Source organism: Vitis vinifera, chromosome 13 (genome assembly GCF_030704535.1).
Source record: "Vitis vinifera cultivar Pinot Noir 40024 chromosome 13, ASM3070453v1".
Classification (NCBI taxonomy): domain Eukaryota; kingdom Viridiplantae; phylum Streptophyta; class Magnoliopsida; order Vitales; family Vitaceae; genus Vitis; species Vitis vinifera.
Genome location: NC_081817.1, coordinates 21,602,744 through 21,617,515, shown reverse-complemented (window position 1 = coordinate 21,617,515; position 14,772 = coordinate 21,602,744). Strand labels below are relative to the sequence as shown.

The window sequence follows — 14,772 nt, the reverse complement described above, 5'->3', positions numbered from 1 at the left end:
TCACATGCCCTCACAATTTTGGGGTGACTCCATTTTGACAGCCACATACCTTATTAACCAAATGCCTAGTCGGTTCTATCTTTTGTCACACCCCTCTAGAAATTCAAAGAGTTTTTTCCTCATTCTAGACTCGATGCACATCTTCCACTTCGTATCTTTGGGTCCACTGTGTTTGTCCACACTCACGGACCTAAGCGGAACAAATTTGATCCCAGAGCGCTTAAATGTGTCTTTCTTGGCTGCTCTTCCACACAAAAGGGTTACAAATGCTATAACCCAATTTCATAGAAGCTATATATGAGCCTAGATGTCACATTTTTTTAGCATTTCCCAAAGAAAGTATGTACTTGACTTGTTGACTAAGCCTGGCATGTTGGGATGCAAGCCAAGCGATACCCCTATCAAGGCAAGAAAAAGGACGGAAAGCGATGGAAAACCCGTGGATAGAGAGAGATATCAGTGACTAGTAGGTAGATTGATCTACCTTTCTCACACTAGACCAGACATTGCTTTCGTCGAAAGTGTGGTTAGCCAGTACATGCATTCACCAAAGGAAAGTCATCTGGAAGCAGTGCATAAGATCCTCAGATGCCTAAAGGGTTCTCTAAGGAGAGGACTATTCTTTAAGAAGAATGACAGTAAAAAGGTAGAGATCTATACAGATGCAGGTTGGGCGGGATCAGCAGATGACAGAAGGTCTACTACATGCTACTGTACCTATGTCTAGGGGAATTTAGTAACATAGAGAAGTAAGAAGTAGAGTGTAGTAGCCAGAAGCAGTGTCAAGGCTGAATTCAGAGCAGTTGCACAAGGTATGTGTGAAGGACTATGGTTGCAGAAACTATAGGAAGAACTACACATTACAATAGAGTTCCCCATTAAACTCTATTGTGATAACAAAGTTGCCATTAGTATTTCTCATAATCCTGTTCAGCACGACAAGACCAAACACATAGAAGTGGACAGACACTTTATAAAGGAGAAAATTGAGAAAGGGATTATTTGCATGACTTATATCCCTACAGGAGAACAATTGGCAAATATTTTCACCAAGGGGTTGCAGAAATCAAGCTTTGAAGATTTTATTTGCAAGTTGGACATGATTAATATCTATGATCCAACTTGAGGGGGAGTGTGGAAATCCGGTATAATTTGAATGGTTGAATGGTGATTTATAGGATATTGAGGGAAAGATTGAGGCCCCAATTGTGGGTAATTTGTGTGATTTTAATTTTTTTCATGTTGGTATTTTTTCCATTTTTTGCTCTCTGTGTACATGTTAAATAGGGACCCGATTATGTAAACAAATACAATTTTGTATGAATATTAGAGTGATTCTCAGTTTCTACAAAATGTCTTCAGTAAATTCATCTGATTATTTTTTTAATTCAGCAATCATAACACTCATACCATCCAAAATATTCTTACAGCTTTTCAGATTCACCAATTTCTTGCCAGCAGTCTTTGAGACCCATTTCTGGAGAGTTATGAAATTCAATATAAAGAGACAGAAAAGGTGGGAAGCAGAGGGCATGAGGGCATCATCCGATTTCATTTTCAGCCCTCAGACCGAACCAGAGTGAGAGAGATCTTGATTGTTGATTGAACTAATAATCACCCTCTTTTCAACTCTAAACTGACTATGGAAGAGGGTCTTTTATCCCTATAAGAATGGGTAGAATGTCACATGAAGTGACCCCCTAAGTACAAATGAGATTCCTATTTCATAGGTTTCATCCTCACTGTCATTGCAACCCAGGAGGACTACAAATTATATACTACCTCCACTGACACCACAGAAAAGATTTCAGTTCCACTATATGTGATTTTATCAAATTCAGAAGGCAATAATTACACTTCTACTGAAGGATAAGTTACATCACAAAGACTAACCAGAGATATTAGTGGACTCTCTTCTTCATCAGTTGTTACATGAGTCATCAGGGCCAAGTTTTTTACCAGTCCACAAGCTTCACCTTCGGGAGTATCACATGGGCAGAGCATACCCCACTGTAGCAAACATAATGAAACAAAAAAGTCATGTAACACTGAAGTAAGAATTTTGGTGCAGAATCCTGAGCAACAATAAAAAAAAATAATCAAATGTGAAAGCTACAAAGACAAGAATGAAATATCACCTCACCTGGCTAGGTTGCAATGCTCTAGGTCCACTTACTTTTCTCGACTTTTCAAATTGTGGGGAGATTTTTGTCATGTGCCCCAATGACCCTATATAAGATAACCTAGCTACCACCTGTCATTAGGGGATTTTACCTTCAGCTTCTGTTATGTTAATATAAATTTAAGAGAAGACATATGAAAGCAATACAAGTGAGAAGAGATACTGAGAAAAAGAACAACCTGTGACATGCCCTTTCTGTGCATCCTGAACCGCTTGACATCCCAGTTGCCAGTAGAAAGGGTCCTCTCTAGGCCAACAGTAATACTATCTCTCACTATGAACTGAAAAAAGATAAGTAAAAACCAATAAAGGCAACTCCATTAAAACTCTAAGACACTATGAAATATAAAAATAAATCATGGAAAACCCCAATCTTAATTTTGATCAACATAAAAGGATGATAAAATGTTGATGTAGATGTATGCAGTTTATAAAATCCTGGGGTGAAAACACTTCTTAATTATTGGCTGAACTTTAGTAGCAAAGCTAGAGGACCTCTTAAGGGATGAATTAGTTGGATCTGCAGGTGAAACATATCTGTCTCAAATCTTTATTTGCGTTTTTGGAGGATGGAAGGCTTCCAATTCTAGATTCTATTGATAGGTTGAGGGTGGCTTGAGAGTCCAATTGTTGAGTTATGAGCTTCCTCTGTTTTTCCCCTCTTTTTAGCCGTTATCAGGCTTTAGATGTTCCTTATATATGTCCTATGCACTAGGTTTGTGGCCACCTTTTTCTAGGACGTTTTAATACATTATTCTACTTTAGCTATATAAAAAACCAAAATATTTTCAAACATTAAGTGATGTTGGACACCCTAAATCTGAACTAAGATTGCTTATTACAACAATATATTGTTGGGTCAGGATTTGGTTTAGAGTGTAACAAAATGGAAGACTGTCTTTTATGGATACAAGAAGAATAAAGCAACCATGATTTCATAGAAGGAATATACATAACAACAGTTCAAACAATTAAAGAACAAGCAGCAAGGGAAGATGAGATTTGGTTCATAGAAGGAATATGGATCAAAATGACTCTGAGTTTTAAGGGTTTGTGTGCTAGAAGTACATCAAAATAGTTGAGAAAATTCATGGATGGAATAAGGATCAAACTGGTTATGATTTTTTTTTTTTATAAAATAAATAAACCCTGAGCTTAATAATCAAACAAAAATACATCTTCACTGGTTAGTCTTAAACTAGGCAGCTATTGAATCAAGTAGTACCTAGACTCTATCTCATAGGAGAACGATCCTCTAGAAAATGTTGTTTATTCACCCTTGGCTAAGTTGGTCCGCAGCAAGGGTGACTGGATCCAATTTAGTCACAAACCATCAACCGAGCATCAACTTTATCAGGAATAACATCCATCTGCTACTCCCAGTCAGCAGCATATCTTATGGTTTGTAGCAAGAAGAGAACTTGTATTTTTTTTTTTTTTTCAATATGATAATTGAACCATTTAGTCATCATTTCTTTAAAAAAGCACACATACACATATGCAACCATAAGTACATCCATAAATGATGTATGCTACAATTTTTTTTAGATCCTCCTTCGAGTTTTCTTTGTAATGCAAAGAACCAATGGACTAAAACCCGTGGAGACACGTCACATTACCAATCACCTTTTCCTTTGAAAGAACAAGGTTGAAAACTATAGTTTCTGCCTGCTTACTTGAGAAAAGTCAAACCGGCTAGAGCGGCTAGGCTTTGCAAGGATGGCATCTATCGTCTTCTTGACCTCACTAATCATCGTCTTGAACAAATCCTACAAAAGCAAGTTTAAATAAAAAATTAGATGAAAAAAATTATCAAACGTGAATAACATCTCTAGGTATGAGCATAAATTAGTACAGTGTTACCTCAAAGAGCAGAGAAATCAACTGGCCAGACAACTCCAACCGCTTGTTCCCTACATAATCCTAAAAAATTAAAGGAAATCATTCATTCAACATTTATTTATTCATATCCATAGTTGTGAACTTATAAAAGGCATCTTATAATTTTCCCATTTTTATCATATTCTATGACCTAAAGTCCCTTTCTTAAACATATTGGGAAATGGGTAAAATGGAAAAAGGAATGAAAAAAAGAGGGAAAAAAGCGTATATATATGAAAGACATATGCTGCAAGAATAATATATATTGAGCAATATATGCCTATATATAGCAACATATAACCATGATATCTGTATGACCAATTCATGAAAGATACTATGGTTAAGAGAGTCAAATGTCAAATAACTATAAGAAGCATGAAAAGACTTGCAATAGGTGAGAAGACTTCATAAAGCCCTTAGTCCTAACTGTTGCATTATATATATGAGTGGTGAATTGATTAACAATTTTTTTTACGATGACCTTGGTGCTTTGGTACGGACTATTCAGACAAGCAAGGCTGGATTGGGTTCCTCCTAGGAGCACAAGTGACATAATGACCATTTCATGTGGAGGTTTGGGGTGTACAACTCAAGGCAAAATTCTTTGGCAAATTGCATGCCTCAATCTAATTTGTATAGAATGGCGGGAAAGAAATGCAAGGCTTTTGAAGAATAAATGGAGAAGTACAGCGTCGATATAATGGCAGGAAAGAAATGCAAGGCTTTTTGAGAATAAATGGAGAAGTACAGCATCGATATAGGACTGAATGTATTTCTATTCTTCTTTTTGGGCCTCAACAAATTCAACTTTCAAGGGCACTCCTCTTGTTGTTATTCAACTCAATTGGAATTTGGAATAAATAAAAAGGGTTAAAATAACAAATCTTGGAGCAAAGCTTTGGTCTCCTTTGTAGATGTATTGATCTCTAAAGAGAGTAGAATCACATTTCCTTTACATAGTTTTACAAGGTACAATATTGAGACATTTGTCTAGATGACATATTGGAGAAAACTCATTCATTTGTTCATTTGATTAGAGTTTGTACATTTGGGAAGGATTCCTCATCGTTCACATGTACTTCTAAATCATTATCAATGAATATTTTGTTTCTGATAAAAAAAATAAATGAAATGATATCATATATGAAACACATACATAATGAAAGAAATATGGTCTAGAACACCATACAACAAATTTTGATAAAATACTATGGGACAAAGAACCAATCTATCATCTACACATGTTAATGCAGAAAACTGAAGTTATGACGAAATCAACTTAACAAAATATGACATGTTTCTATATAAATTCATCACAAATTTCATAGAATACTTCTATATCAAAGTTTAAAGAAAACCAACTACATAAAAGAGAAGTTATCTTCAATGAACCAAAAAAAGAAAAAAGAAGAAGAATAAGAATAAGAACAAGAAAAACAAGAAAGAGAGAGAGAGAGTTTATATTCATTTAGACTTGCATCAATATGCCCATCTCACTAGTAATATATATAATTTTGCGAAACAACTCTCGGTATTATTGTCAACTTATAAAAGTTATCCCATATGGTTTTCCTACTTGTGATATATATATGATAGGCGAGTATAATAGGTTAAATATAAAAAGTAAGAAAAAGAAAAGCATACATATATGAAAAACATCCAACCTTTGAACCAACTAATGGCAGTCCAAAAATCTCAAACTTCATGGACATTAAGAAACCCTATCCCACCCGCTCTTCCAACTCCTCTTTTTTCCAATTGATTGGCTATAATCAATTGAACACTCTAATTTGTGAAGCTCCTTATCTAAAAGGGACATAGAGGCAGACCTCCTCTTTTTACTCAAGGTTGCTGCTACTCTACGATCCTTTTTGGCTTCCAACTTACTCAACAAGGACACAATTTCCTCCTCATACCCTTCCACTGGCAATCCCAAAAACTCGCTAAAGGAAACAAATTTTAGAAAAAAAAAATTGAAGAGACTCTCTTCTACTATCGAGTCCTTACTAAGACAATCATTACCTGAAGTCACCTCCTCATTGCACACATCTAAGTCCACACTTTTGGCATCTCTAGGAGATTCTTTGGGAAGTCCACAACCAAATCCTCACTAGAAATCATTTGCAACAGCCCATAACCATCACCACTAAAACCCACTTGACTTGCTCCCTCCAAGGAACCAAGCTTTTGGCAATCCCCAACGATGGACCCCTATCTTTGGAAGCAAAGGGAGAAGAGGGAGAAGACCCTTCCCTTATCAAAATAGTTGGGAGTCAACAATTTACCTGCAAAGCATTCCACTTAAAACAAGAGGGCAATGTCTATGGATAATGATCTCTCTTTTAGGCTATTTGAGGAGACAGTCAATGAAGTGAAAGCCACTTCATCACAAACCATCCTCGAACTAACCAAATCAACTAAAGAAACTATCAGCACAATATTGTAAGTCCTTCCCTTCTTTATTTTCCATCTCTTTGTCTAAGGATGCTTGGGTGTCGGATGTTTGGAACCCCGATGGGGATGGTTGGACCCCTCTTTTCTCAAGGGTGCTTAATGATTGGGAGATTGAGTTGGTGGAGCGTTTTTTGCATAAGATCCAAACCTTCCGGGTGCAAAGGGAGGAGGAAAATAGAGTGATTTGGACAGCATCAAAGTGTGGTGTTTTCTCAATCAAGTCTCTTTATTCTATTTTGGAGCCCGAAGTTTCTCCTTTGTTCCCTAGTGGTAGTATTTGGAGGGTGAGTGTGCCTCCTAAGGTGGCCTTCTTTGCTTGGGAGGCTTCTTGGGGTAAAGTCTTAATTTGGAGCAACTTCAAAGGAGGGGGTACTCATTGGAAAACAGGTGTTTTCTATGCCTCTCTGAAATAGAAACAGTAGATCACCTTTTACTTCATTGTGTAAAGACGCGGGTTTTGTTTTCTCCCTTTTTGGTGTGGCTTGGACTCTCTCGCGTACAGCGAAGGAAACTCTTCTTGGGTGGCATGGAGCGTTTGTGGGGAAAGCACAAAAAAGGCTTGGCAAATGGCCCCCTTATGTATATTTTGGTCAGTTTGGAAGGAAAGGAATTTGTTAGCTTTTGGGAATAAGGAGTTTTCGCTTCAAAGATTAAAATATTCTTTTGTATGTAATCTTTGGTCTTAGGTTAGGGTGTCTATAGTTTTGAGCCCTTTTTCTCTTGTAAGTTTTTTAGATTGGTTAGGCTCTAAGTAAGGGAAGGTGGTGTGTTTCTATCCTTTCCCCCTTGGAGTGTGACTTTGGGTTGTTTTTGTATACTCCTTGTATACTTTGAGGGCACTATTTTTGGTGCTTCCTCTTCTCGTTTATCAAAACAAAAAAAAAATTATTAGGGGGTTCCCGCCTATGCAACATCAAGATAAACTCACCTCCCTTAGGAGGCCAAAACTTAGAACCAACTCCTTTCTTACAAACTATTAACTAATCTTTCTCTAAGGGAAAGAGGCTATAAAAACCCTCCCTACCTGCTAAGGCCCAACTCGCATCCATTAAGGAGCAATTTAAATACCTTGAACCCATGAAATGGACCTGACCCAATCCACAAAATGTCATGGATCAAGGGGTAGGTGTCTTTAACTACCTTCCTCAAGCCCCTAAGGCCCAGGCCCAAAATGGCTTCCTTCTCTTCCTCATAAGGGGCCTTCTCCCTTAACCCAAAGACCCTAATCTCCTGGCCCACAATCTCCATCATGATGACCTAACAACAATGGCTTATCAGTGGCACCAACTATTTACTCAGCTTTAAGACACCAAATGAACCCTTAGCTTCACACATCTCCTAAGCCCTTGTAGCCCAATAGAGCCTTCTAATTCAAGCCCTCTCTAGCACATAGAGCACCACCACCTTCATCTTCTATCTTAACCTCCCTTTGTTTTCCATCTCTCATGGCTACAACCTTTGACATCCATGGTGGGACCCTCCACCACAACTAACCCAAGTAATAAAAGGGCTCCACCACCACCTAAAGTGATGCAGGAACCTTGTTTCCATTTGAACTCACAAGAATCCTTGCCCACTAAAGATTACACTACTTTGTAATATCATTATCCACCCACAACAATCCTCTAGAATAACCTCATATCCCATAGGTGTAACGGTAGCACAACAAGCCTAAGTCAAACCTCCTTTGTGTGAATGTCACTCCAAAAGCACCCCAACTCTACATATCTCCTCTTAAGTAACACCAAATCTTATCCAACTAGAGCAACCTCTATCTCTTTCAAAAATATTTCCTACCAACTTGCCTCTGGGCCCCTCTACTGAGATTTTGAACAACTTCAAATCCACTCAAAACCAACACTTCCTTCCCCTTATCTCTCTACAATTGCTAAATCTCTCTCCATCATAAGATCAAAGCTCACATCACTAGGAATATCTATGATTTTGCGAAGCTAACTATCAAACTTCCATGAGCCCCTATCCCCATTAGACACTCAATTTGAATTATAGATTTGCCATTCATAGACAAAGTCAAATTCTCTAGCTTCCATATGTGCTTAGAATTTTTTTTTTTTTTTGATAGGAAACGACAACGGAATATATTGATAAAAAGAAGGTACAATTAGAAGGATGAGAAATCCTCCCACCAAAGAAAAACAAGACTACAAGAATCAAATATAAGAAATACAACTAGAGAATAAGCAAACGGTCTATTTACACACCGCTAACCAATCAAGTTGTAACATGTTAAGAGGTATCCCTTTAAAAACCTTAGAACAAAAAGCCCATAGAGAAGCCAAAAAACGAATAGAATCCCAGAGAAACCCTGAATTCCTTGCTTTATCCTCAAAAATCCTTGCATTCCTTTCCCGCCACACCACCCACATTAATGCGATGCACGCGTCTTGCCATAACACAACCCCTCTCTTAGAAGAACCGAAACCATTAAAATTAGTAAAAAAACATGTCAGAGATGCTCCTTGGGGAAACCCAATCCATCTTTGCTAACTGAAATAATCTGTGCCACAACCCTTTGGTCAACGAGCAATGGAGGAAAAGGTGATCTACTGTTTCTCCATGCTTCATGCACAACTTACATATGTTGGGACTAAGTGCTTTGTGGGGTCTTCTCAATTGTAGCAAGTCATTAGTATTAAGCTTCTTGTGCGCCACCAACCAGACAAAGGACTTGACTTTGAAAGGGACTTGAGAATTCCAGACAAACTTAGTAGGGAACACTGGAGGCGACTCGGAATATTGGGATAAGGCCAGAAAGAAGGATTTGACTGTGAAGAGACCTAAAGGAGATATGGACCAGGATCTCTTATCTGGAACCGAAGGAGATATGTGTAGACGATCAAGAGACCGCATGAGGCTTTCTAAATCTTCTATCTCAGAATCAGTAAGATTTCGGCGAAAATTGAAATTCCAAGAGAAAGGACGGGAATACCCGAGAATTGATGAAATAGGAGCATTTTTATCCGTGACTACGCTAAGTAATCTTGGATATTGGGTTCCCAAAGTTTGATCCCCCCACCACAAGTCATCCCAGAACCGAATTCTATCCCCGTCCCCAACCACAAACCGAGTAAACTTGGAAAACTCTTGGATATGTGCTTAGAATGGAATGCATGAGTTAGCCTGTTTGCACTTAAACACCAAGTGCCAATAGTAAAGCTAGTAAATTTGTTTCAAGTTCCCATTATTCACAAGTGCAATCAAAACTTTACATCTCAAGTTTCCATCTTCAAAGAGAAAAATAAAGGGCAAGTTTGTGATTAATTGCACCCACACAATAAAAATATTTTTAAAAACACAACTGGCATTTAATGGTGTCTAAATTTTCAAATATTTTATTGATTGAGAAGGTAACTAGAGATCATTTTGTTACGTGTTTGAAGAATAGTAAGTAAGTCAATCATCTCTTTCTTGATTGCCTCGCTACATTAGAACTTTGGCAAAGATTTTTTCGCATAACCGATATTGTATGGGTTCCTCCTAGAAGCATAACAAAGACGATGGAATAATATTTGCTTCTCAAAAAGGTCGAAGAAGAAATTTATAATTGGTTGGTCACCCCTCCAATAGGTTCAATAAAGTTAAATTTTGATGGATATTCCTTGGGCAACCCTGGTCAGATAGGTATTAAAGGTGTGATTAGAGATAATTGTGGTACAATGTTGAAAGCCTAATCTAAGCAGGCAAGATAGGGGTTGGCTATTGAGGCAAAGATATTGACATTATTGGAGGTTTATTGTAGGCTAAAGCTTAAGGCCTTTCCAACCTATATGTAGAGGGAGATTTTGCCACTGTAATATCTTGGGTGATTAATAAGGAAAGAGTTTAATGATAGTTTGACAATTGGAAGCACAAAATCACAGAGGTTGCTAGTGAGTTAGGTTGCTCCTTTTCTTGGGTTCCTCATTCAACTAACCAAGTCACAGACCAATTAGCCAAACAAGGAGCTATGCTTTAAGCCTCCTTTGTTGGAGAATTTCTTCCCCCTTGACTGTGCAATATTTCTTTTTTGTATACCTTGGTTTTATCTTTGTCAGGATGAGGCTAGTTTTTGTGGGGCTTGACACTTGGTTACATTCTAACAGTTTCTTGTACAGCTTTGAAGGATTGCTCCTCCTCCTTGTATTTATCTATAAAAATGAATGAAGATAACTGTTTTTGTTTCGAAATAGAGAAGGTAACTAGGTGCGGGCTAACTTTATAGCATACTAGGAAGGGTGGCTTTGTAACTAACCTACTTTATCATTTTGGACACCTGCCCATCGTTTTATCAAAAGCTACCATCTCATAAAGACATGGAGTTGTTCACATATTCAAATAAAAAACTTATTGATAGTTATGAGGATATTTGTATGGTATTTATTTATAGAATTTTATTTACTTTCTACCATCTTTATTTTACTAATTAAAAAAGTTTTTCCTAATTCAAAATGCAAATGATTTTTCAAAGTCCCTCCACTTGATGGCAACAAAAAATGAAAATAAGCGATGAGCTAGAGAATATTTGAAAGTTGAACCGAATACCTTGTCATCCATTGCGTCCTTATTTAAAATAGCATCCATCATACGTCTTAACATCACCGCAACATACAAACACTTTGGACGAAAGTTATTCTGACGTACCTATAAAGAAAAAAATTGAACTCTAAAGAAAAGTTGAAATTAGGGGTTATTTGGAAGATATAAATCGGAAAATAAAACCTACCGGAACATTAGCAATAAATGTATCACGTAGGATAGCCATTCCTCTTCCTTCCTATTAAAAATATCAGGAGAGGTTGATGAAAAACTACTCATAGTGAAACAAAAGCCTAGAAAAAATAAGAACCTCAAAGTTCAACAAATATACACGAGGAAAAACCTTTTCAAGTGAAGGGTTATAAAACGGCAACTTTTTCACCTGCAACAGTAAGAAGAGAAGACATGATTAATCAAGAAGCTAAATCATATTATGGTCATTAAAATTACAATCTATTACATTAAACGATGCATTTGCATCAGGTTCCTATTTTTCATATTGATGCTTCAAGGCTCATAGAGGAAAAAAGAACAAATAACACATGTGCCTTGGAGTATAGTGGTTAACTCTTTTCAATGGTTCTTTATGTGGAAGCACAAAACAAATTCAAAGGTTTGGATCAAGTACAAAACACCCAAACCAATGTCTACAAAAATTTTGAAAGAAACATCTTTAGAACCTAAATAACCGCTTGAGGACTAATTAGTTTTCCAAATATAATTATGACAGCACTCCTATGCGGTTTTGAGAATTTAAGAAAGTAGACATTTTCTTTATAGGTAAATAAGAGCATGTATTAGCAACACCTAGAAGCGATGAAAACAGTATACATGAAGTATACACTAAACGCCCAAAAAACTAGGCAACACAAAGACAAAAGAGCCAACCCCTTACTTAACAAACAGCCAATCTATAAAGTCAACCAAAAACAAAGTGTGGTCCTCTATATACACCCTAGCCCAATTCACAAAATTATACAAAAAAGAATATTTGATAGCTTGGTCAGCTCGTTCGACATCATTGAAAGCTCTCCCATTCCTTTCCTTTTATAACTTATAGGAAATTTGGTATTCAAATGCCTTATACTTTACCCCTTAACCATGGAATGGTCAACTATAAAAATTTTGAGTGTCCAGAGAGATCAAATTTGTCTCAAGCCAAATTCTGCTCATGTCACAAGAGATGATATTATGTACTATGGAAGCTTGTCTCATCAAACAGCAACGATTTTCTTTTTCTTTCATGGATAAGATTCCATAAGTAATCTCTTCATCTAATTCACCAAGGTTGTTAGATTAAAAGAATTCCTTAGTAAGTTTAATAATGTTCTAACGAACCCAATCATTATCCCAACAGCACATATATATATATATATATATATATATATATATATATGCCTTTATGCGTCATCTTCAAAGTTCTAGCCTTTTAGATCCATCATCATTTCTTTTCCACTAAAAAAGAAATTTAAAAAAAAAACTAATATATTAAGTAAAAAAATTTATTCACTAATCACCATTATTTTTGTTGTCAACATTCAAACCATTCAAATGAAAATTCGACAATAATCATTGTAAGAATAAACTTACTTCACTTCTAATTTAGCATTTGACAATAAGAATGCAGCTTTTCTTATAAGATTATTTTACCTATTTCTTTTTTTTTATGATCAATTTTTAATCTTTTAGTATGTTTTAAACAATTAACATAATAAATTCTTTTAACAAAAAAAATAATAATAATTTGATTTTTAAAAAACAATTATAGAAAATAGTTGAGGATGCATGCATCATTGTATTGTAATATCACGTATCGTATATGTATCATAAGATATGCTTTAAAATAAGATACGGATTGTGATACATATCGATTTCCATAAAAAAAATGTATCATAAATTTTTAACAACTATGGCCACAATATTGGTGCATATTTTCAAGAAATATCCCAACAATAAAAGAGTTGATACTTGATATTTTACAATCTTCCTCAATACTCTTCATTAACTCGTATCAGTCTAGGAATCAAATACAAACCAAATTAAATTGCAGTTAATAAGAATCACACACCTTCCTCTCAAGGAATTCCAAAGCTTGCTGTTGGGTGTATATACCATGACTCGCACATTCCTGAAATTGGAACAATGTGATGCATAGTTAAGAATAAAACAAAAGGATGACATAGCTTTTGCACACACTTACTGTGTATGGGTGTTTTTGGGTTTTCGATATAAAACACTATTTTTAATTTTTTATGAAATTAATAACTTTTTTAAAAAAAAAATTAATACCCTTCACATAAAAAAATTATTGAAACTATTAAAATATTAAAACATTATTCATTAGGATTAAAAAAATTTATCTACAACATAAAAAAAATCTTATATCTTATTATTAATATAAAAAATTGACCCCTCCACTCAACCCCACAGGCAAATTTCTAGCTCCACTATTGGCCACTGTAGTGGAAATCATTGTGTTTTGCATTTATTTATTTCATGAACATATAACTGAATTTGGTAAAAGGGATAAGACAAACAGCATGGGGTAGGGTTTTACCGTAGTAAATAGAAAGTCTGAAAGGATTGTAAGGAACACTTGGCAATTAATGAAACCTGAATTTGGCTTTTAAATTTCTGAGTACATCTGGGTGGGTTTGCATGGATTACACCCCTATGGAGGCTCTGTACTTGTTTCTCAAATAAGAAACAGGTTTCAATAGAGTTCAAAGCATGGTTTTGCCATCTCATGGCCTGACTGATAATTTAATTAGTATTAGAGCCACAAAGAATCTATTGTTGTGCATCAAAAGGTGACAAAGACTGAAAGGGAAGAAACAATAATTAGAGTCAACTGCTCCAAGACTTACGATCTCATCGACGAAGAACAAGTGGAAGCCCATAGAAAATTGGACAAGGCAACCACCAAGTTTCAGACATATCGAAAGGAAGCCTTTAAGATGAATAGAGAGATTATTTTTGTGGATTTAGGATCACCCTGTACTGGAGACAGTATTATGCTTATGCAGGTCTTTTAAAGTTCAGCGCTATAATGGGATTTTGGTTTATGGTTTAGGATGACTAGAATGTAGGGCTTTGGGATGAAATTTAGTGATTTTATATGTGGCTTAAATCGCAAAAGCCTATATGTTTTAACCATCAATGAAATAAGGAGGAAGAGAAAGAAAAAAGAGGAAAAACTTGGGCAATCGCAGCCAGAGTTTCCCACGCAACTATACTCATGAAAGGAGGTAATCACACCATATCTTTTAGACAAGATCCCATACTGTCTTCCCCCTATCTCACCTGTTGTCTCACTAACATAAGGATTTCATCTTATATATCTGTTAGGATCAAGAATCAAGAGTGATCAAGACAACGGGAGGACATAAAAATCCTCTCATTAGGTGGAAGGTAGTGTGCAGACCAAGGTAGGGGGGTCCACAGCTGGGGAGGTATTTAATTCCTAAAAGAGCCTTCATAGGTAAGTGTTTTTGGAGATTCCCAAGGGAGAAAACTTCCTCTGGTGCTCTTATTATCAAGGCAAATACAAGTTGTAAAGCAATCATTCCAATGCCAAATCTAGGGTCACAAATTCTCACCAAGCTCATAACATATTTCATAGTGTAATCGAGTCTGTGCATTTGGTTGAGTTCAGAATTCGCAATGGATCTAAGATCAGAAGATCTTCCTCTCTACTGCTCCTACCCTAGGCTTCATGC

General features: G+C 36.2%; 1 protein-coding gene across 5 annotated transcripts in view; it reads right to left on the bottom strand.

Annotated features, from left to right (window-relative positions):
• The window catches only part of LOC100264262 (DNA-directed RNA polymerase III subunit 2), an 80,545-nt gene that overhangs the window by 48,541 nt on the left and 17,232 nt on the right, over window positions 1-14,772 (bottom strand). For all 5 annotated transcript variants that reach the window (XR_009467283.1, XM_059741465.1, XM_010660763.3 and 2 more), the window contains exons 12-20: window positions 13,122-13,181; window positions 11,397-11,435; window positions 11,241-11,291; window positions 11,060-11,158; window positions 4,046-4,105; window positions 3,859-3,951; window positions 2,362-2,463; window positions 2,144-2,254; window positions 1,894-2,010 (exon numbers count right to left, since the gene is read on the bottom strand). Coding sequence is in view for 4 of the 5 variants with exons in the window: in XM_059741465.1 (XP_059597448.1) it covers window positions 1,894-2,010; window positions 2,144-2,254; window positions 2,362-2,463; window positions 3,859-3,951; window positions 4,046-4,105; window positions 11,060-11,158; window positions 11,241-11,291; window positions 11,397-11,435; window positions 13,122-13,181 (732 nt within the window). In the remaining variant the exon portion in view is untranslated. The remainder of the gene's footprint in view (window positions 1-1,893; window positions 2,011-2,143; window positions 2,255-2,361; window positions 2,464-3,858; window positions 3,952-4,045; window positions 4,106-11,059; window positions 11,159-11,240; window positions 11,292-11,396; window positions 11,436-13,121; window positions 13,182-14,772) is intronic.